This window comes from Triturus cristatus, chromosome 1_2 (assembly GCF_964204655.1).
Source record: "Triturus cristatus chromosome 1_2, aTriCri1.1, whole genome shotgun sequence".
In the NCBI taxonomy this organism is placed as follows: domain Eukaryota; kingdom Metazoa; phylum Chordata; class Amphibia; order Caudata; family Salamandridae; genus Triturus; species Triturus cristatus.
The window spans coordinates 331,757,576-331,779,764 of record NC_140580.1 but is presented as its reverse complement, the minus strand read 5'-3'; the positions used below and the strand labels follow the sequence as shown (position 1 = coordinate 331,779,764).

Sequence of the window (22,189 nt, the reverse complement as noted above, 5' to 3'; positions counted from 1 at the left end):
GGAATAAAATGATTAGGCCAGGCACCCAGTCTGGTCGGTGCTGTTTCTCCTCTCCTCCACCCGATGGCTACTCTGTAGGGGAGAGGGTGTCACGGCCTTCGGTGACGTTTCGTGCCGTCACAAATCTTAGACCAGAGCTGGAAGGAGCGCCCATTGTTCGGTCATGGACACCGGCTCCGGTAAGAGCGCGCCTGATACAGGCCAGTCTTAGAGCATCCAACGGCCACTGCCCATCACGCGGCGTGAGCCTCCCCATACGAGATGGCAGCGCTGTCACTCCATCCAATGAAACCAGGCATCGCATGCTGATTGATATAACGCTTGTCGAATTAGCGATGGAATTCGCCGATTGATTTCCCTCGCGTCCAATCGTTGGTCGGTGAGTGGGCGTGCTGTCTGCAGGGCTTAACCCGCCCACTGCTGGAATCTGAAGGTAGTTCGATCGGCAGCGGGAGCGGACGCCAGGGAGCCCGAAGGCAGCAGCCACCGCCGGCCTGATACCATCAACCCCCGGGGAAGGAGTCAAGTCACCACCGCGGACACCAGCATGAGCAGCGAGGCCGACACCCAGCAGCAGACCGAGGCTGTGGAGATCAAGCCCGGCCTGGCTCCGGCGGCCCCCGCGGGGGACAAGAAGGTCATCGGTGAGGTTGGGGTGGCACATATCAGGGGGTTAGTGTGGGTACACCTGCTGGGGGCGAACATCTTTAGAAAGTGAAGTGTGGGATGCGCGCTGGGTCAGTGCGCGCCCACCTGCAGCCTCTGGTCCTTCTGTACTGACAGGTGAGCGCGCGCTGCAAGCGGCTAGAAAAGCGCGCGACACGAGGAGGTGGGGGCTTAGAAGGACCCTCGTACGAGACAAAATGTCTGCCACCCCCACACCAGCCTTTTGTTTGCAGTGAGATTAATACTGTTCCCTCTTTCTCCGTGGAGGCGGGCTGTTTTATCTATAGTGGCAGCAAAGAGGCGGTTCTCCTCCTCTGAGTGCACGTAGTACCAGCCCCAGGGCGAGTGGTCCTTCTTCCTTGCGAGTGTGTGGAGGGGAGGAAGGGGGTCCTCTTAGTGTACACCCGCAGCACATCATGTGTTTCCCAGTGGGCTATTTGGAGCGCGTGCCAAGCCAATAGTGAAGCCTGGACATGAGTTCAGTAGGCAGAACTGAGCACTTAGTCGCCTCCGAATTGGATGGGGCCGCCACCTAGCGTGCTCTCCTGAGCGGCAGTGAACTTGAACTACGTTTCCCAGAATGACGTTTTCAAATGAAAGCCCAGGCCGTGAAATTTGATGACGTGCAACTGGCATATGTGTGTGTGAGCAGAGGCCAATTTATTTAAAAATTAAGGACGGGGCTTTAAGCTTTGATTGGGACCTCCCTGCCCCACCCCGCACGATTTGGGAATTTGCGAATACCAAGTCTGATTGGCTCGTCTTGCCTATTTCTTCCGCCTCATCCTACACACTTTCTCCCTCTCACTATTGTTTTTGCCTCTTTCGCGTTTTTTTTCTCCATTCTCGCTTTCTAACTCTGCCACTGTTTCTTGCCTTTTTGTTCACAGTTCTTTCTCCCTGTTCTTTTTCTATGTCAAAGTCTAATTGTTAAAAAAAACAAGGCTTTGCTCCTAGATTCGTTTTGTGCTCCCCACTTGCACATATTAGACCCTGCAGTAATTTCTTTCAGAAGAACAATCAATCTGGACGGGACTTTTAGCTCTGTTTATTCTGTCTTGCCCTGCCTACCGAAGAGATCCTTCTGTACTGTGGGCGGGAGAAACACATCCTAATACATCACGAGGGAACTCCTATTTTTAACTCAATATATTTTCAGGCACCAGGTTTCCAGTATGGACTTCAGCACATAACCCAACAAAGCTGTGAGAAGGGCGAGAGAGGCCAGTGCCAAGGTAGTTGTGTAATTTTGGTTAGCTAATACAATCGCAATTTTATATATTACTGGACATCGCGAAACCCGTTGCAGAATGGGCCTGCATGAGCCCTATTTCTAACCGTCTCAGTGGCAATAGTCTACAATTGAGTGTTCGAATTTTAAAGTGTAGCGATTTAGATCGATTACAGAAGAAAATGTTTTTACTCATTTGTTAGTTGTCTATGTCCGCCTCCCAATAAGGTATAGCGACAGAGTAAGAAGGATATTCTTGACTTGGCTATTTCTCTCGTTTCTTTCTTTCTTTTTTGTTGTTGTTTTTTGTTTGTTTTAGAAATGGCTCTGTGCACCTAGTATCTGCTGTCATAGCCTGTTTGGGGGGGAAAACTTTCTTGTGAAAGATTCATAAACCTGGTTATATAGATTGAACTGCATGTTTCAACTTGAAGTATAGCAGGAAAGGTCCAAACGGTTTTGCCACCTCTGCCCTTAATCAAAGCTGCCACTTTGGGAACATATCTCCGAGCACTGACATTTTAGAGGAGAGAGCAGTAGGCCAAGAGACCAGGCCAACCCGTACAATTCAAAACAGATGGAATGTGCTGTTCTTGGGCTTGATGCTCAGAGCGGCATGCAATGAACAATATATTAGTCCAGCAGTTGTTTAATAATGAACTGTTTATAGCATGCTAGAGTGTGTAACCAGAAACCCTCTAAATGAGCTTGTGTTGATGAGTGGACATAAAGGGTCCAGTACAGCTATGTCGCAAATCTACATTGATCTTCTGAGGATCTTCTTCCTATCACTAGCCAGTTGCTTTGCCCAGATTAAACGTAAACAATGATACAAAAGCAGCGGGGTTTGCCCAACTCACCCGGGCAAAGAAACTACATATAACACAGAAAAACTTGTATAGAGGAGCAAATATCTATGCATTTACTTCATCATAGGGAACCTCAAATTACCCTATAAACGGTACAACTTCCCATTTCAATTTATGGAGGACTTTCTTTGAAAAAATCAATCATCTTTTTTGTAAATAGAAACATGAAATTACACACATATAAACATTTACATCACAAACATATATAGATATGAACATAAACAAAGTTTTTGTTGCCTATACCCACTTATATTTACAATAAATCAGTGTTCGCACACTTAATCTAGGCAATACACTGTGAGATAATCCTCTTTGCACACAAGGTTTCAACTCCTCTAAAGACATTTATTGAGTGTGCCATGAAATACAATAATACATCTTGTTTTCAAGTGGATTCCTCCCATCAAAACTGTTGACGCGTTTCAGCCCCCATTCCTTTTGGGCCTCATCAAGACAAGGGTAAAGGAACCAACGTGGCCTAAACCAATTCTGGCTCTGGTGCGTGCTCCAAATACACAGTACCCCTCCTTGTGGGGAATGATGTTTTACCGTAAAACATGGTTCAGTCACCTCTCAGTGATGTCAAAAACTCTTAGCTGAGGCAGAACAGATTCATACACTGTTGCCTGCCCAACCTATGAACATGATAGGGATCCAAATTTCCACAGATGTCCGTTTAGCTCCTACTGGCTGAAGCAGGCAAAATGAGACTCAAACAGCCATCTCAACATTTACCCAAATATGAAGGTCTGGTGGCACTGCGTCTCACACAGATCATGCTTCCTGCCAGCAAGACAGTTGAAGCAAATGACCAGAACAGGATATGCATTTATCACCGTTAGCTCAGTCCCCCCCCACCACCCCCTCCCCGCCCAAACTTCACATTAAGTCCACAATACCAAGAGAGGGCATCAAAAACAAGGTAAAAGATGGAATGCTTGAATTAGTCTTAACCACTGGCAATCCCACTGGCCGTGTCTCCAGCCATCGTGTTTCGCCCACCATACCAATCAGTTTGGACACAGGGCTAAAAATGATGAATTGGAATGTGGCGCTGATGCACAAAATCAAGAGACGTAATTATCAGAATAGGATCATGGAATGTTGCAGGCCTATAACAACTAGTCCACTGCTCTCAGTCTAATTAAGCCAGAACATGTATTAGCTTCCAAAAGACCTGGAGCACACTTCTGGAACTCATTGCTGGTTTTCTATCTTAACACAACCTAGCAATTAAACAAGTAAAATGAGGTAGGCTTGGGGGGGGGGGGGGGGGGTGGCTAGAAATGTATTTAATGTCATCTCTCACTATTTCCATAGATGAGATTGAGATCAATCTCACTTGCATTCAGGCTTTTCTTGTTATGCAGAGGCACTGTAAACCCACGTCCCCTAACTTGATTATAGTAAATCTCTCCATCAACCCAGTGGCAAAAATAAAGAACTTCAAGTAATTTTGGAGGAATCGACTTATCTGAAAGTTTAAAACATAGTAGCCAAATTAATAATCACTGGGGATTTAACATGAATTTAGCACAAAGCTATCCCACATACAAGACATCTGCCATTCAAAACTCACTATATGAGGTTCCGGAATGTGTCTTATGAGACTTAAAAACACTAAGCTTGGCATAAACTTCTAAACCCATCTTTTCGAGTATGCTGTCTAAACTGACAGTCTTCCTCAGATAAGCTTTCCCACTTCACCTGTCTCCAAACACAAACATTTCAGATTACACCTTTGCAGACTGCTCCCTATTCAGACACACACAATATTTTAAAATCATTGAGACGAATGAGAGCAGTCATTTTGTACAAAGAGCGAACGTCAACATCGGTGAATGCTCTGTCATGTAAAGGCTTGCAAGATGAAAGTGGCACATGGGAGGACCATAGACATTCTGGACATTTGCAAACTAGAATCTGGTTCAAATAGTGAATCAGTGGCACTCCCGGTTAGAGCCTTGCAAGAGAGCCTAGCCATGTGCACCCATGGCACTTTAAGAGAGCAACATTGACACCACCAACCATAGCACAGTTACTTCATTTCTTATAAAATATAAAAGGGAATGTGGCTGAAGCTAAGTACGACCCTCATCCAAACCAGAACATCAGGTGACTTCCTCTATAGTTGAGCATCAAAAAAGGGGAAATAAACCACCTACGACGAATTGCCACAAATACAGATGCGAATTAAAAACCCAAATAGCTGTATAAGATGCAAGTATGGGAGGCCAAGCATCATCAAAGGGAGATGGACAGTCTTGTACCACATGATATATGTAAGAACAATGACCTAAGTCAGTTATAGGCTTACATAAACTTAATGGAATACGGCTACCAGGCAAAATAAGATAATTATATCCCAAGAAGCTCTTGGAAAATGCATGTTGCAGCATTATATTGCCAGGATCAGGAAAAAACAGCTATCCACTTGAGTTGCGTAACTCATGCTGATCTAAAAATCGGCCTGCAAGATCAGATGAAGTCTTCCTCATGGTGCACGACCCGTTCTGTAGCCACCGGCATCATGAATGTTAGAGCTAATGGAGCCCGCGGTCCAAACAGACTGATTGCAAAACTATATAAAATTGGCACGGAGTACTGGTCCAGCAACCATTGTACAATACTTGCTATTTCACGGTTCTGTTTGCGCCATCCTGGAAAACTCCTCCTCTGTCCTGTACATAAAAAGGCTCCAGCTTATGACTGATCAACTACAGGATAATAGCCCTCCTAGACACAAGCCAAGCAATATGCCAACCTCTTACTGAAGGACTTAAAACACTGGACTGACAACTTGGATCTTATCCCTTGGTTCCAAACAGGCGTTAGAGACAGCCATGCCACACTCCAGAACAACATGTCACTCTCACAGTTTGCCATAAAGCACCGACCCATTAATCTATTGATTTGTTGGCACATTTCATAATGTGCAAACTGCATGTGATTAAATAAACTGTGGCTCAAGCTGGCAGGCTGGGGCAAGAATCGAACCCACTTGCCAGTTATTCAGGTATTGTATACAGATAATGGATCAGCCTTAAAATGTGGGATTGCTCTTCCTTAACCAGCAAAATCTACACAAAATAGTGGTCTAAACAGGGTTGTTTCGTTGCACACTACTTTTTAATCTCTATGTAGCTGACATGGCCCCCAACCTCTACAACAGACAGTACCCCTCCAAACTCAGAGAAGCAACTATCAAACTTTTAATTTACGCAGTCAAATCTGTTATATTTGATTAAACTGGAATTAGCCTGCAACATACACCTCACCAGCTGGTATCCTATTGTGCAGCCAACAATCTAAGCATAAATCATGAAAGGCCAGACAGCTTCTTGCACTCTGGCAGAAGGATCAGCTGGAAGGGTGGTTGGCGCATAAACAAGACCATCAAAGCTGCTGAAAAGTACCTGTGCCTATTGTTTAACATCAAAGGTTTCCTCTCCAGACAATTTGAGGAAATACAATCTAAAGAGAGCGGCTTGATTTACGCTCATTAACCTATTCGATAATCTGTCAGAGCCCATTTTCAAACGATTACTGGTGGTAATAAAAGCAAAGTATATGCCTTCCCTGCTGTGCTTCTGCAAAATTGTGTCTATCTCTCAGTTCGACAAGTTGGAAATAACAGTGCACTCTCTTTAGAAGAAGACTATTTACTTTACGGTTGTCAACACACCAGCCGACACCAGGGTAGGATTTGATTTGTAAAAACGATCAGTGTATCCGGTGGATTGGTTATTTTCCTACTCGCATAACTGCAAGAGGGTCAAACGGAGCTTGTTAAGATCATTTCTCAGGCGAAAACTATGGGCCTTCCTGGAGCTAAAACACTCCTAGCACCCTTGAAGAACCTAATTAAAATTCTCAACATAACAGACTTTGGGGCCCAGCTATAGTCTGGTATCAACTATAATTGCTATTCAAAAACCAACAGCTCCTCTGCTGCTTTGCACCCCACACCTCCTTCCTTGCCCTCAAGCACTCTGTGCTTTATTACACCCTTAAAAACAAAATACTGTCCAACTTTACGTGACAGGCATTCTTGCTTAAATTTAAAAGGGAACTGTCAAAACTGATATTCGGACTGTTTGATGCTGTCGAAATAAAGCAGACCAGGAAGCTTGCCAGGTCCACCAACAGTTGCTGCTTCTGTTCATACAAGACTAAATCCCTGGCTCATGCACTTAACTGCTGTAAAGGTCGTGCGGAAGACCAGCTGGACATTTTAATACCTGGATGTACATTTTTGAAAAGGAAGACATGCAAAAACGCAATCTGTGAATATTGTAACCCCTCGGGCATGCTAGTGGCACAGTGATTATTTTTTTTTCTTCTTTTTTTTAGCTTAATTTTAGCAGAAGAAAATACTCGTTGAAAAGCCCAAAATCGTCTAATGTCTGAGTGAATGCTTTGATTACATTTTTTATAACCTGTTAAAGTTCGACTTGAATCCCAGTTTTGTAATGGTCTTAATTAAGTGTACAATAAAGGTTATGCTTGTTTTAGGGAGATAGTTGCATGACAATAATGCGTACACTGTTGCATTTTTATCTAGAACCCTCAAAAAGAACTACAGTACCACAGAACACGAGGCACTGGCTTGTGTCTCGACTGTGGAATAGCTTAAAACGTACTTGTGGGGTAATCCATTTGATTTACACCCAGACCATAAACTGGCAAGGACACCCGAAGACTAGTGAGATTGTAGGAATATAATTTTGAGCAGAAACACATTTACGGGGTAAAAATGTTAGACCCAGTTGTCTTTCTCGTTTACCTTTAGAAGATGTGAGAGAACATTTTGAAAGTTTAGAGTTTGAGTGTGTGGTGGTGACTGTAGATGCTAGTCACACTTGCATGGCTGCATTTTTGAACTGGAATGGAGTATGGCCTGTAATGAAGATTACGTTTTGAGAGAAGTTCAAAGAAGCATTGTGCATGGGTGGCCTTGTATTAGAACTTGAGCTGCTTATTCCCTTTCATCACTTTTTTACTGAATTGTCATTGGAGAATAACAGGATCACTAGGCATAATCTGTTTGTTCCTTTGACTAATCTGCATCACAGGTTAATTGAGATTGCTCACACAGGCCGTTCTGGTCAAACAGCCACCAAGAAGATTTTGAAAAAAAATTCTCAAAGTCTCCAGATAAAAATTATACCGCATTCGTGAGGGTGGGCCAAGTACCCGCAGCAGGGAAGGACCCAAAACGTATTGTGGAGACATCAAATTTACCAATCACAAAACAACCTGGTTTTGCGACGGCGGCACCTACATTTTTGGTCCCGGGCTCAGCGGCCATCTAGGGAAACCTACCAAACCCACCGATTTCTGAAAACTCGTGTGGGGGGCAGAGTCCAGGAATGAGTGGCTTGTGTGGATCCCCCCCCAACATTTTCTACCCAGAATCCCCTGCAAACCTGTGGTGTTTATAGGTTCTTCAGAAATACGCGATACATAGAGCTAACAACTGAGCCGCAGCTTATAACCGCTTTTCAATGTGTGCCTACCGTACAACAATTCATATGGATAAATATAAGGTAAAATATATTAAATGAAGAATAGGTATGAAGGAGACCAATTTATTTCTAAAATGTGCACAAGATAGAGTTTAGGAACAGTGGTTAACTGTACACTTCTTAATTTTTCGTTACCCATACTATCCTGTGATCCAGTGGGTATTTTTCGAAATGTCTTTTCACACTGGCTTACATTTGGAAGCCAAAGATGCAGGGAAATCCAAGCAGTAATGACAAATGTTCTTCTCCCAGTTGAAAACGGTACTTCACCCCCTCAGACATTCAGCTAAATTGTAGATTGACAAAATACCTGACGAGACTAGAATTAAAAATGAATCGTTCAGCTGGCTGTATTGTATTTGAGGCGGATTAGGTATTTTGAACTCTTTTCATGTACAAGTCTAGTCACCACTGCCACTTTAGATGAACACAACTGGACTAATTGGAACAATAACCAGCTGATGGAAGCACATGCGGGCTTACTCATTTTAAACGGATTACCTGCACCCGAGTGGTTTAGAGGGCAGCTCGACCTCCTACGTGCAAGACTATGTCCATACTGCCATTTTTTTGCGGCCAAGGTTTGTTCAAGACCCTTACTGCTGCCGCATTTTAGTACAACAAAGCATTTGTTTTACATCATGTACTACAGACTGATTAATTACCGTGTATGGCCAAAGCGTTAATCTTTCTACAGTCTATTAGCTAGCCAGAGAAGAGACCAGCCATGGAGCTTTATGTTGTGAAACTTCAGTATTGACTTTGCAATTATCAGAACTTTTGTATTTTACTGTTTTATACACATAGTACTGTACATTTAAATTATTTCTATTTTGGATAATTATCTCTTTCAGTATTTTGACATTTTTAAATGAATTGTCTTAAACATTTTAGTGACAATGTTTTAATTAACTACACACTCAATCTCGTACTTAGTGTGCCTTTTTTTTATCCCATCTACTTAATCTGAAAATATTATGCTAGTAAACTGTACTGCCCACTTGCAGTGTAAGTGGGCATATGTTGAAAGTATGTGCTTACGTTTCTTATCAGATTTTAGTTTGAATGTGTTTTTTTTTTGTTTCAAATCTGTTTATTGAACATATGACACACAGAAAGGAAATATAATCCCATCAAAGAGCATAAAAAGAATATCACCACCCACATTGGATGTCAAAGTATTACAGAGGAAAGGAGGAAGACTAAAATGAAAAGCGAAACAATATGCAACAACCCTTTCCAAGGTATCAGAACCTCGCTCTCCATTCGAGGCAGACCAAAGGAAAACATCCAACAACGTTGAGATCATATGGAATATTGTCCTTGTCAAAACAATTGGATGATCCGTATGGAACTACGTATAACATACCCTGCTCACCTCTGCCATTCGGAAGCCACTAATTATTTTGAATGTTTGAAGTACCTTGAATCTCAATTCTCAAATCAATACAGATTGAGTTTATCCCTCTGTAACAATTCCAATTAAAGTAATGTACAGCCCTTCCTTGAACAGGGCAGCACATTGTTTCAGTGCATGCCAAAAAATGCTTTTGTTGCCTCTAATATCGCTTTGACACTAGCCCACTGTTATTTATACTGCTTTCAAGAATACAACTACTCTAGATACTCCTACCAGAAATACTTCCAGTGATACTTTAAATACGGCTACCAGTACTAAGTTTCATGTTAGTTGAAGCCATTTCACCGCTGGTGGATTTTGTGGAAATTTGATCGTCCGACCTGCTAGGTAAAAAGCAAGTGTGTAAAGCCATTTTTTCTGTGGAATCATTCTAGTGTAGGATGACTTTAAAATTCCACTGCTACTTCCACTTGCAGATGAGGGAGAGAGAGAGGCATCTAGTAGTTTGCCAACTATTTAAACCCTTCTGATTAGCGGGCGTCGGCTTGCAGTATGGACGTTTGCATCTCTGGCCTCAAAGTGGATGTATCGCTTCCTACCACCATGAAAATAGTAGGCTCTTTCCTTCCTTCCTGAATTAGAATGTTCTTTTTGCTTCCTTAAAGGCTTAGGCTAACGGATGCGCTGGTGATGGGGAAGAGGGGCGAGGCAATTCAGCCTTGACTGCTGTATTTCCCTATTTGCTCAGTGTTCATGCTCCCTTTTATGCAAACCCCCCCCCTATGGGGTTAAGACCTTTACCTGGGCAGGTGGACGCAAAGGACCGACACAGACCGGCCAATACAATGTAGTGATCACTCCAGGCTGATTGTGATATTTCAGGAGGATTTATTCAGGTTGGTTACAAGATGAGTAATTTAGTAGTATTCAGCCTCACCAGGAGCAGCCAGCAAGGCGCTCAGCCCTTCTCCAACTGTGTACTTCATACCCAAACATTCTATGTTACATCATCTCAAGAGTGTTCCACTGGTGGAGCAGTGGATGACATGTAAAACATAATAACCAAGATACTACAACAGGCTAATCAGTGCAACCGTTAATTTCATGTGCGATGCACCGTAAACTTTGTTTTTCATCACTCTAAGATCTCTTTTCTATATTGTCGTGTTTTGAATGTGAATTATTACTGTAAAATGGTCATGCATACATGACTGCATTCACGCAAATTATGGATTTTTGTGCTGTTAATTATATGGCTGAGAAAACGTGTGAAGCTAATTTTTGGTGTCCTGCAACTGATTTTAATCTGTTTCTTTTCAGCAACAAAGGTTTTGGGGACCGTTAAATGGTTTAATGTACGGAATGGGTACGGTTTCATCAATAGGTGAGCTGGATATCAAACTTTCATATGTAAATGATGTTTTGCTTTTTTTAGCTCATGTACCTTTTGTCTTTTAGAAGCATATGCATTTTGTTTTTTGAGATGACGATCATGAGAGAACCTATACTCTTTGTATTGCTCTGGGTGGTGTTGACTTGATGCAACTTACCAAGGAGCACGGCAATGTTTCATTTTATGCCCTTTAAGATTTGCTAAATATTTTTTTCCAACGACTTTGGTACTGCAAAAAGCATGTGAAATGTACAATTAAGCTATCTCGCTCTTCAATTTCCCAAACAGACACCATTGCGACTAATCCTTATTCCGTCCCTAGTTCCAAGCAGATTTGTTTTGGCCAAATACTTTACACTCGTCAACTATGATACATCATACACAACATAATTTCTTCAAAATATGCAGTGCTCATAAAAGGTTGGTTTTTCAATGTACCAAAAATAGAATTAATAGATAAAAATTAATCTATTAGTATAATGCTCAATTGAATTTATGAATTTCAAAGAGTTACGTCACATTTGTTACAGTAGTATTGTACTCGATATTCACCACACAAGTTCAACAAATAGGATAAATGATACATTGTGGCAACTATGTACCCACCTAAAATATTGTTATGAAAGAGGAGATTATTGCGTATGTAGCTTTTGAATGATTTAGGTTACAAAAAGATTTTTAGTGGGCTTTAGAGGGTTAATGAGGGAGCACTTTTATATAGCATAGCTGATAATTTATGGATTCTTCGAGTAGCTGGATCCTTGCCTCCTTCGAGAATACTAAGTTTGAAAATCTAACAGATCATATTCAAAGAGAAAGCATTTTTTCCTTCATCCAATACAGACTGCTTAGTTCAGACACTTTTGTTGTGGTGCCCATAACAAGATGCCAGACCTCCATCCTGGGGACAGGAGACCAGGGAACTATCCCCCCGAGAGGTAGATACCCCGAGTGTTTTTTTTTCCCCTTAAAATTCTTTCACAGAATGTACAGATTCAATTTCAGTTTGATAGCCAAAATCCTTTCACCTACAGCCAATTTTCAGATATTCTACACTGATGGCCTCTGTTTACAACAAAAAAAAAAGAAAACTACTGGGTATAGAGAATTGGCTGCCACCTTGTATATTTACACACCTATTATGACACCTGTCTGTAAAACAATGTATTAACAGTGTTTGGTAACACTTCACTGTCCGGGTAATCACAGGTTGGCAAAAGTCTACTAACTTAAAGTGAGTGAGCCACCATTACAGTAAATATTGCAGTTTGCAGGTCATGCAAAATGGCATGATAGTTGTGGTGAGCTACACTGGGGGTAGTTGGGTAGAGCTGCTAGTAAAGTTCTAGGTAATCCTTTTGGGCTTTGGACAAACAGAGAGATGATGAAACATGTTTATTCTTAAACTCCCATATGCAGTCATGTGGCACTGGCTTGCTGGGAGGTTTAGTTAAGTTCTTTACTCCACACAAGCAGGGGGACATTGTTTTGGCTGATAAGAAATTCTATTCAGCATCAACTTAAGCTCTTAAATTCTCAAGCAGTTATAGCTTGTTGCACTTTACAAATATTGGAACAGTTGTATTACTGTAGCAGCATCTACCTTAATGCTCTAAGATGAGCAAATGATGGCATTCCTTCTCACAATTCAGACAATATAAAAACAGTATCAAGTGGTTAAAGTCATCTTGCTTCACTCTAAAACGCAAAAGAGGTAATTGGATTTCTCTTTGATGGGAAAGATGTTTGCTGGTGTGGTTTTATCATAATTTTGAAGCACTTGCTGACAAATCATGGCCCATGATCAAAAGTCCATACAACTTGAAATCCACGGACTCTAAAATTCTGTTGTCTCATTCATTAATGGTTCAGTATAGGTAGACAGATTTGGAACTCGCTGCCCTTGAATCTTAAAGATCACATACAATTCAGTAAGAGACTATAGACTTTTATAGTACACTTGCTCATTTTGCTCTTGGGCAAAGGCCAGTTTGGTATTGGAACTCCCTATAAACTACACTACCTAAGCATGTACTCCAGCAGTGTTATGTCTTGGACGGTCAACTGGAAGAAAAAGGTTAGGAGTAAATAACATGTGACTTACAGTTCATGGGGAATGAACCAAAGATCTGGTCTGGTCTACAAGAGACATTAACCTCTACTTCGTGTACATAGGAGGAGTTTCCTGTCTCAAAATTTGCTAAAAATCGGTGAAAAGTAAACCCCTTAAGTGGTTAATACCCTAGCCAAAAATGAGAAAGTTGGATGTTTGGCAGCAGATCTTTCGGTATAACATAACATTTCCACACATCAGTTGCACACCTCTTTGTCTAGGGCAGCTTCGCGGCCACATATGTGGCCACATTCTATGCCGCGCCCAATCCTATGATCTCTGGTGCAGTAGATCATCTGGGTTCAGCATGTCAGACCCATGGGTGTCTTTGTCGTCGTCGGACGACTTGTGGTTTGCCAACCATGCCATGGTCTGTCTGGCTCTATATGCCCATCAGACCCCTGGGGAGACGGGGAGTTTGCTGTGTTTAAGGTCATTTTAGCACGATCCCCAGCCGGAGGCAAGGGGGGGTCCAACCCTGAAGGGGTGGTAGTATCAAGGAATGCACGTTTAATCCTATCAAAGGCGTCTAGGTCGACACCTAGGTCCCTGAAGCGCTTCCCCTTGGACTTATGAGCGACTGGCTGCCCTATATGAAAGGGGGTCAAGGACCCATGTAGGTCCTCCTTTGAGTTTAAATAATCTCTGCCATTGCTAAATTGTTAAGAGCTTCCGCTCTTAAGGGCTCCACTGCTTCGGAGACCGCCTTACAAATAAGTGTCAATGACATCTCACAGGTCGTAGGTAGGAGACGCACTCCTCCTACATAAACGAGTCCTACGACTCCTGCGTAGTTGGGGCAGTTATAGTGGGGGAGGTGTAGGAAACTGGCTCTTTATATATCAAGATGAGGTATATTGTGTAGAGATTTCAGGTATGCTGTACTAGTGGACAGGGCTTGCTTCAACAAACCCAAGGTGCTCTTTTTGTGGTAGTGTGGTCGAGCAGCCATAGGCTTATCAAGGAGGAATAGTCGACTTTTGTTGCATACACACAGTCAAAATTTGATAGACACACTCAATAAGGAGATCACACCAATTTAGAAAAATAGCACATATTTTTTGACACTTTGAACTTTGTTATTGGGTAAGTACTTTTTAAAATAGCAGTTTTGAAGAAAACCGGTATGTACACTTGTATTGCAGTAATGTCATCCTATGGGAAAACACATATACTGCATACAGGTACTAAGCAGCGACTTACAAGATCAATCTTGTGGAGTTAAGGTAAGGCAGCACCAACAGGTCACCTCAGTAGGTCAAGGGGAGCACGGGTGCACTAATGCATTACGGAGTCGGGTGCCTGTTGATGTACATGGGAAACGGCCCTGGGACAAAGAGGCTGCACGTAGGGACGGGGGAGGGGGGGGGGTAGTCCGGGTGAACTAACAGGGTGGCTCTGGTCTCCTGATGCTCGGGCATGTAGTGACCCCTTCTGTTTACTTCTCCTCGGGCTGTACGGCTCTGGTGCAGTGGTGTTTTGAGGAGTCAGGTTTTCATTGCAGAAGAAGCTCTTGGCAGAGGCAGGCTTGCACAAAGAAGCAGCAGGTGGCAACTGGAAGTCCAGTCTGGGCAAACCTAAGCTAGAGTTCGTCTCTGGAGGGTTTCAGGGCCTCGCTGACATAACTGGACCACTTCGACTGTGACTTGGGGACACGTGTGCAATGGTGTTTTCTGGTTTCAGGCTTATGGAGATCCAGATTTCTCGCAGTTCTTCTTGGGTGGCTGGTGGGGGAGCAGCTTCGCTACTTCACTGGAGATCCTGGTTGCTTCTTGAAGTTCTGGGAGTCCTCCCAGGCTTTTGTAGACAGAGCAGCTGCAGGACGAGTAGTCTTTGGCACTGTTATTGGAGACAGACGGCAGGCCAGTAGGGTTGGCACCAGGTCACTTGCTGTTCCTTAGCTCTTTCTTTTCACAGCTCTTCTGTGTCCTTCTTAGGTCAGTAGAATCTGCTTTTCTGGTGCTAGGGGCTCCCCTAATACTAAATTTAGGGGTGGCAAGGGGAGTAAGGGTGGTAACCAATGGGTTACTTACCCTTGGGGTCATTACGCAGCACACGCCTCCACGACGCAGGGATCCGAGACAAGGCCTTGGACTGGACCACCTCCTTCCTCTCCGGCAGAACTCAGAGAGTCTGCCTCCCCCCCAATCCCCCCCACCCCGTTCCAGTCCGAAGACTCCGAGATAATCTGCGACGTCCCACAGGGATCCTCCCTCAGCCCTACGCTGTTGAAAGTCTACATGGCACCACTCGCACGCATCGCCCGACAACACGACCTCAACATAATCTCCTACGCCGACGACACGCAGCTGATCCTCTCCCTCACCAAGGACCCTCTCACCGCCAAATCCAACCTCCCATTAGGGAATGAAGGCGGTCGCCGACTGGATGAAGGAAAGCCGACTTAAGCTGAACTCAGACAAGACGGAGATCCTCATCCTTGGGCCCAACCCCTCAGCATGGGACGACTCCTGGTGGCCCGCATCACTGGGGACACCCTCGGCTCCTACCAACCACGCACGCAACCTGGGAGTCCTCGACTCGAAACTCACCATGACCAAACAAGTCAACGCAGTCTCCTCTACCTGCTTCAACACCCTCCGTATGCTCCGCAAGATCTACAGATGGATCCCGACAGACACAAGGAAAACAGTCACCCAGGCCCTAGTCAGCAGCAAACTCGACTACGGAAACGCCCCCTACGCCGGAGCCCCGTCCAAGCTCATCAACAGACTGCAAAGAATCCAGAACGCCTCTGCACGCCTGATCCTCGACGTCCCGCGACGTGACCACATCACCCCCCACATGAGGAACCTGCACTGGCTCCCCGTCGACAGAAGAATCTCCTTCAAGCTCCTGATTCACGCACACAAGGCACTCCACAAAACCGTCCCAGCCTATCTCAACAGTCGACTCTCCTTCTACGTACCCAACAGGAAACTCCGCTCCGTTGACCACGGTCCCGCGCATCTGTAGAACCACTTCCGGAGGCAGGTCCTTCTCCCACCGCGCCGCCAAGACCTGAACACCCTCCCCCCCTCAACCTACGACAAACCGAAGACTTGCTGACCTTCAGGAGACTACTCAAGACCTGGCTTTTCGACCAGTAGCAGCAGCAACCCCCCCCCCCGCGCCTTGAAACCCTCACGGGTAAGTAGTGCGCTTTACTGATTGATTGATTGATTACACCACCATATATGACCACTTCATGTGGGAAGTGAGCATAAACCTGACCCAGAGTTCCTAATGCTGCAATCACCAAGATGAAGGAATTTTCCTAAAGAACGGCATATCAGTCAGCTCATCTTAAGGGTGTGATTTTCCCACCTGCCCTGGTGCCAAATGGGCCCAGGGCAGGGGGTTGTCATTACCCTGTCTGGGGAAGCTGTAATCACATATCAAAGGCGGAAGAGGCCTTTGAAGCCTCATGCTGGGAGGAGGTGACAACACCTCTAGCCAGAGAAGGCATTTTCTCTGCCCTCAGAGAACCTAGGCTCTCACATGCAGGGGGTCAGAAACGTTTTTGGTGGCAGGTTGGTCTGCACCAGTCAGCCAGCATACTAGAGGCTGTTGGGTTTTCAGGGGGTACCTCCAAGGAGCCCTCTGGGGGCATGTTTTAATACATTCACCACTGGAATCAGTTCTCTTCCAGGGGATCCTCATCAATAGTCATAAGCACTGAATATTCCAGCCCATGTGCGGGGACCCCGGAAATAATAAAAATTATATATGAAAAACATATATAAATATACACACATTTTTTCTCATATCAATGCAGCTCCCATCTAGGAGGCGAAACAATGTAATTACACACATAAAGACTGAATTTGCCAATATATATCTAAAAACACAAGAGGGCAAGTAGCACTTGAACTCAGTTTTTTTATTTTATTGTATTTTTTTTATGAGCAAAGTACTCATAAATAGCAAACTGCAAATAAAGTAGACATTGTTAGCCTACAGGCTGCATTGTAAACCAATAGCATAGAAAATGAAAGCATTCAACAAAAACTGGCACCGTGCCTTTAAGGCAGCCATGACCCTCAACTTCCCATCATGCCTCAGGGGTGACAGTTAGGTCAGCTGTTCTCTTCGGCTCCTACAGTCAGGACCCTGGATTTTCAGCTCTTCCTTTTTTTTTTTTGGCTTTTAGTCAAAAAATATCTCTAAAACTTCAAGTTTTTCTACCTTCACTCGACGTTTTTTTGCCTTAGAGTGAAAGGGACACCTTTTTTGAGCTCCAGAAAAGGTTTATTTTCTTCAGAATGCCTTCTTTATTCGACCCTTGCCCTGCCTGAGGCAATAAGAAGGCCATATCTGATACACACCCTGTGTGTGTTCTCTGCCTCCCTCAGTCTCACTCTTCTTACAATTGCCATCACTGCAAGAATCTATCGAGGAGAACCTTAAAGGAGAGAGAGAGGAATCGTCTTTATGGCCTCTCTGAAAGAGGTAGGTCTCCTGTGAGGCAGCAGAAGAGAACTCAGTCGACGTCGAGAGGAAAGTCACGACCTGTTCTCCATCGGCGTCCGGATCGACGTCGAAGCTAGCGACGACGAAGAAATCGGCGTTGAAGACTTCAATGATGCAGGTGCATCATCGATAACGAAATCCTCGTCGACGGAGGTAACCGGTCCTCCGTCGACGTCAACCAGGCGGCGTCCGACGTCTAGGGACAAGTCTCCGTCGGTGCTCGGTGGGCGATCGATGTTGAGGCACATCACCCCGTCGGCGCATCATCGACGTCTAGGTACATCACTCCGTCGTCGCCGCAGCGTTCGACGTCGAGACACATCCCTCCGTCGTCGCCCCATCATCGGCGATCGACATCGAGAGGCAGATCTCCGACAAGATCAGTCCAGAGATCTCCGTCGTCGAGGCACAGGACACTTCCTTCGACGTCGAGGCAGAAGTCTCTGTCGAAGCCAGGTGAAGAATTGTCGACGTCAAGACATCATACTCCTTCATCGACGTCGAGGCTGAAATCTCCGTCGAGATCAGATCCAAGATCTTCAACGTCGAGGCAGCATTCTCCGTCGTCGGCCGTCCATCGCCAATCGACGTCGAGACACCAGTCTTCAGAACGGGGAAGGCAGACATCCAAACAAGGCACTCCGTCGGCGTCGGGCAGACGTTCGACGTCGAACACGTTCGGCTGCAAGATTAAGTCCCGCTTCCAAGAAGAGGAAGTCAACGTCGAGACAGATTTCTCGGTTGAGGCGGCAATCTGTGCAGAGGTGCTCCAGATCACATTCGAGGCTTCCATCCAAAGAGGCCTCACCTCCAATAAGCTTATCCACTTCACCACCATCTAGAACTGGCTCACGCAGTTTTTAAGGATCACCTTCAAGGTCCCTAGAAGTGGTGATCTCGATGTCCTGCAGCCCAGAGTCAAAGGGACACCAAGAGTCTCCAACTAGGTCTGCACAAGAACAGGTGACCTCCCCTCCTCCTGCAAAGTCTCCTGAGGGGCGAGAGAGACACAGATCGTCTTCCATTCATCTATCACCACGGTGGTACAGGCCGTTGCATCACTGGGCCAAACCCTCCGCAGCAGGGGTCCAGCATTATTCTAGTCCTCTTCACAGGGCTTCGTTGTCTCGTCTGGTGGAGGCTGTTGATAGAGAACTTCATCTCTCAAGAGACAGAGCTCGCAGTCGCACACCTGCATGCTCGCACAGTAGGAGGTCTAGATCTCGAAGCAGGAGGAGGACACAAAGATCTCCAACTCCGTCCACTCGGACGTCCCACAGAGACCACTCACCTACTCTGATGGATAGTCCACCGTTGAGTGTCTCCCCTTGTGGATGGCGTCTACACTTTTCAGGACATTCTGGGTAGAGGAGCGGCGAAGCTAGGCATTCCTATGCTGACTCGTCAAAGTAAGTCCTCTGTAATTTTTGAGACTCTACACCGGCGAGAAGAATCCAGACCTTTTATTGCCATTAGTACCAGGCCTCATAGAGCCAGTAATGGACATCTTTCTCACTCCGGCGAATGTAAAGACTGCCCCAGCTCTTCCTTAGAGCTGATCCTCCCCCAGATTCTGTCATAATTCCTGCTGTTACCTCCTCCTCTACTGTACCACCAGACAAGGAGAGTAAAGCACAGGATTCATGGGGTAGAAAGGTTTGTGGCACTTCCGCCTCCATGATGGTCTCCAATGCATCAGCCCTCCTGGGCAGGTATGACAGATCGCTCTGGGACTCACTGCTGTGATTCACGGAGACATTGCCGCAGGAGGACCGCAAAGATTTTGAGGAAATCTTGAAGGAGGGCAGCTTGGTGTCTAATCAAGTTATCAGCGCTGCGGCAGATGGAGCTACTCTTTCGGCCCATGCCTATGGAATATGTGCCAGAAGAACATCTTGGCTCAAACTGACAGCGCTCAAACCAGAAGCGCAGGCACTTATCCTGAACCTTCCCTTCTCTGGTTCCTTTCTGTTCGGGGCTCACATTGTTGAGGAGATGTCCCGCATGAAAACAGAGCTGGACACACTGAAGGCAGTGGGCCTCGAGAAAAGGAAGGAATTCCGCAAACGATACAGGCCTTACAACCGGCGATCCTCCCAACAGAGGGTTCAAACCCCTCATTAGCAGGGTCAACAACGATCTCCGTATCGGGGCAGACGTTCCTCCAGAGGAGGAAGAAATCCACGCCAAGGTAACAACTCCGCCAAGACGCAGTCAAAGCAATGAGTGCCCACTTCCCCCGTCACTGTTCACCACTTCAGTGGGGGGGGGGGGAAGTATCGCAAATCATCTCTAGGAGTGGCGAGCTATCACAAAGGATCGGTGGGTGCTAGCTACGATGCAGCATGGGTACTCTCTACGTTTTCGACTCCGTCCTCCCTCAATTCCGCCAGTTCCATCATCGTGTCACCAACGGAAGCTCTTACAAAAATAAGTGGCCACCCTTCTCAGAAAGTCAGCCATCGAGAGGGTGCCAGTAGCTCAGAGAGGGAGAGGAGTTTACTCAAGATACTTCTTGGTAAAGAAGAAGGGTCGAAAATCGGAGTACAGACCCATTCTGGACCTACGGACACTTAACCAATCCATCGGAAAGGAGAAGTTTCGCATGTTGGCTCTCCACCAAATATATCCACATCTGAGACAAGGGGATTGGATGTGTTCGCTGGATCTGCAAGATGCGTATTTTCACGTTCCAATAAATCGGCATCACAGACCATACCTGAGATTTCTGGTGGGATCATCTCATTACCAGTTCAAGGTTCTGCCCTTCAGATTGAAGTCAGCCCCCCGGGTGTTCACGAAGTGCATGGCGGTAGTGGCAGCTGCACTGCGACGCAGAGGAATCTTCATGTACCCATACTTAGACGATTGACTGTTGAAAGACCCCTCTCCAAACAGTGTGAGGAATCATTTCCTGAACTGTCTCGCACTTTGTCACGGGCTGGGCCTGCATGTAAATTTCGACAAATCGACTTCTCTACCAACTCAGAGAATTCATTACTTAGGTGCTCTGCTAGACTCCAAAGTAGGAAAAGTGTTTCCTTCGGAGGAGAGCCAGTGTTCCCTCATACAGAAATGCAAGCTGGTTCTGCGCGACAGCAGGCTACCGGTACGTCTGATTGCCTCCCTGTTAGGGTCGATGGCATCATGCATCTTCCTGATTACCAATGCCAGGCTGCGAATGCGTCCCCTTCAGCAGGATCCGGAGGACAAATGGGACCAACAAGCAGCTCGCTGGGACGAAAAAATAAAACTTTCAAACGCAGCAAGAACCGCCATCCTGTGGTGGATGAAGGAGGGGAATTTGCAAGTCGGGATTCCATTTCATCAAACTCCGCCTGTTCACACACTGATCACGGACGCTTCACTGCAGGGCTGGGGAGCCCACATGGGGTCTCTCCAGACTCAAGGTTTATGGTCGCCAAAAGAACGATCCTACCACATCAACATGCTAGAGCTGAGGGCCGTGCACCTAACCCTCAAGGCTTTCCTCCCCTCGATTCAGGAAAATTCGATCTTAGTACAAACGGACAATACCACCACCATGTACTACCTGAACAAACCGGGGGAACACGCTCATGCACACAGTCATTGGAAGCGCAAGCTTTCTGGCATTGGCTCCTGGCACGAAATCTATCTGTCACAGCAGTCCACCTGCCGGGAGAACAGAAAGTGAGAGCAGACGCTCTGTCGTCACTTCGAGGACAGAGACTGGGTTCCCAACGACGAGGTCGTAGAAGACATTTTCCAAGCGTGGGGTCGTCCCTCCATCGACCTCTTCGTGGACAGAAGAAAATACGAAATGTCAAAACTTCGCCTCAAGGTTTTACCGACCAGGATCGAAGGGGAATTCTCTTTTGATAGACTGGCCAGGGGCATTTGTGTACGCCTTTCCACCCCTCCCTCTCATCCCGAAGGTGGTGACGAAGCTGTCTAATTCACGCACAAGGATGATACTGATTGCCCCGGACGGCCCGAGGCAATGGTGGTACCCGGACCTTCTACATCTGTCGGAGTGCCCTCACAGGAAGCTGCCGTGCAGGCCGGACCTGCTATCCAAGATGAACGGGAGGATTCATCACCCCAACCATCCCTCACTGAACTTGGCAGCATGGCTCCTGAGGTCCTCCAGTATGGCCACGTAGGACTGTCACAGGACTGCATGTCCATCTTAAAAGAAGCAAGAAGGCCTTCCACGAGGCACTCGTATGCATGCAAGTGGGAAGCGTTTTTATATGTGGGGTGTTCAAAACCATTGTAACCCAACCAAAGGACAGGAAGAGGTCATCCTTCCTTACCTGCTCTATCTGGCAAAGGCAGGTTTGAAGTTTCCTTCCATTAAGGTGCACTTAGCAGCTATCACTGCATATAGACGTTCACCTTCTCAACCTTCCTTTTTTCAATTACTGGTTGTTAAAGACTTTTTACAAGGATTAAACAAAGTTTACGCTCTGGTACGGCCTCCTTCTCCACCCTGGGAGATAAACCTGGTGCTATCAAAATTAATGGGTCCGCCTTTCGAACCCATACACAAAGCAACCTTACAACACCTTTCT

General features: G+C 45.6%; 1 protein-coding gene across 1 annotated transcript in view; it reads left to right on the top strand.

The window, feature by feature from the left end:
- Positions 1–412: 412 nt before the first annotated feature.
- Positions 413–22,189, top strand: part of YBX1 (Y-box binding protein 1) — a 116,979-nt gene continuing 95,202 nt past the window's right edge. The window contains exons 1-2 of the mRNA XM_085603928.1: positions 413–644; positions 10,975–11,038. Of these exons, the coding sequence (XP_085460054.1) occupies positions 548–644; positions 10,975–11,038 (161 nt within the window). The 5' untranslated portion in view covers positions 413–547. The remainder of the gene's footprint in view (positions 645–10,974; positions 11,039–22,189) is intronic.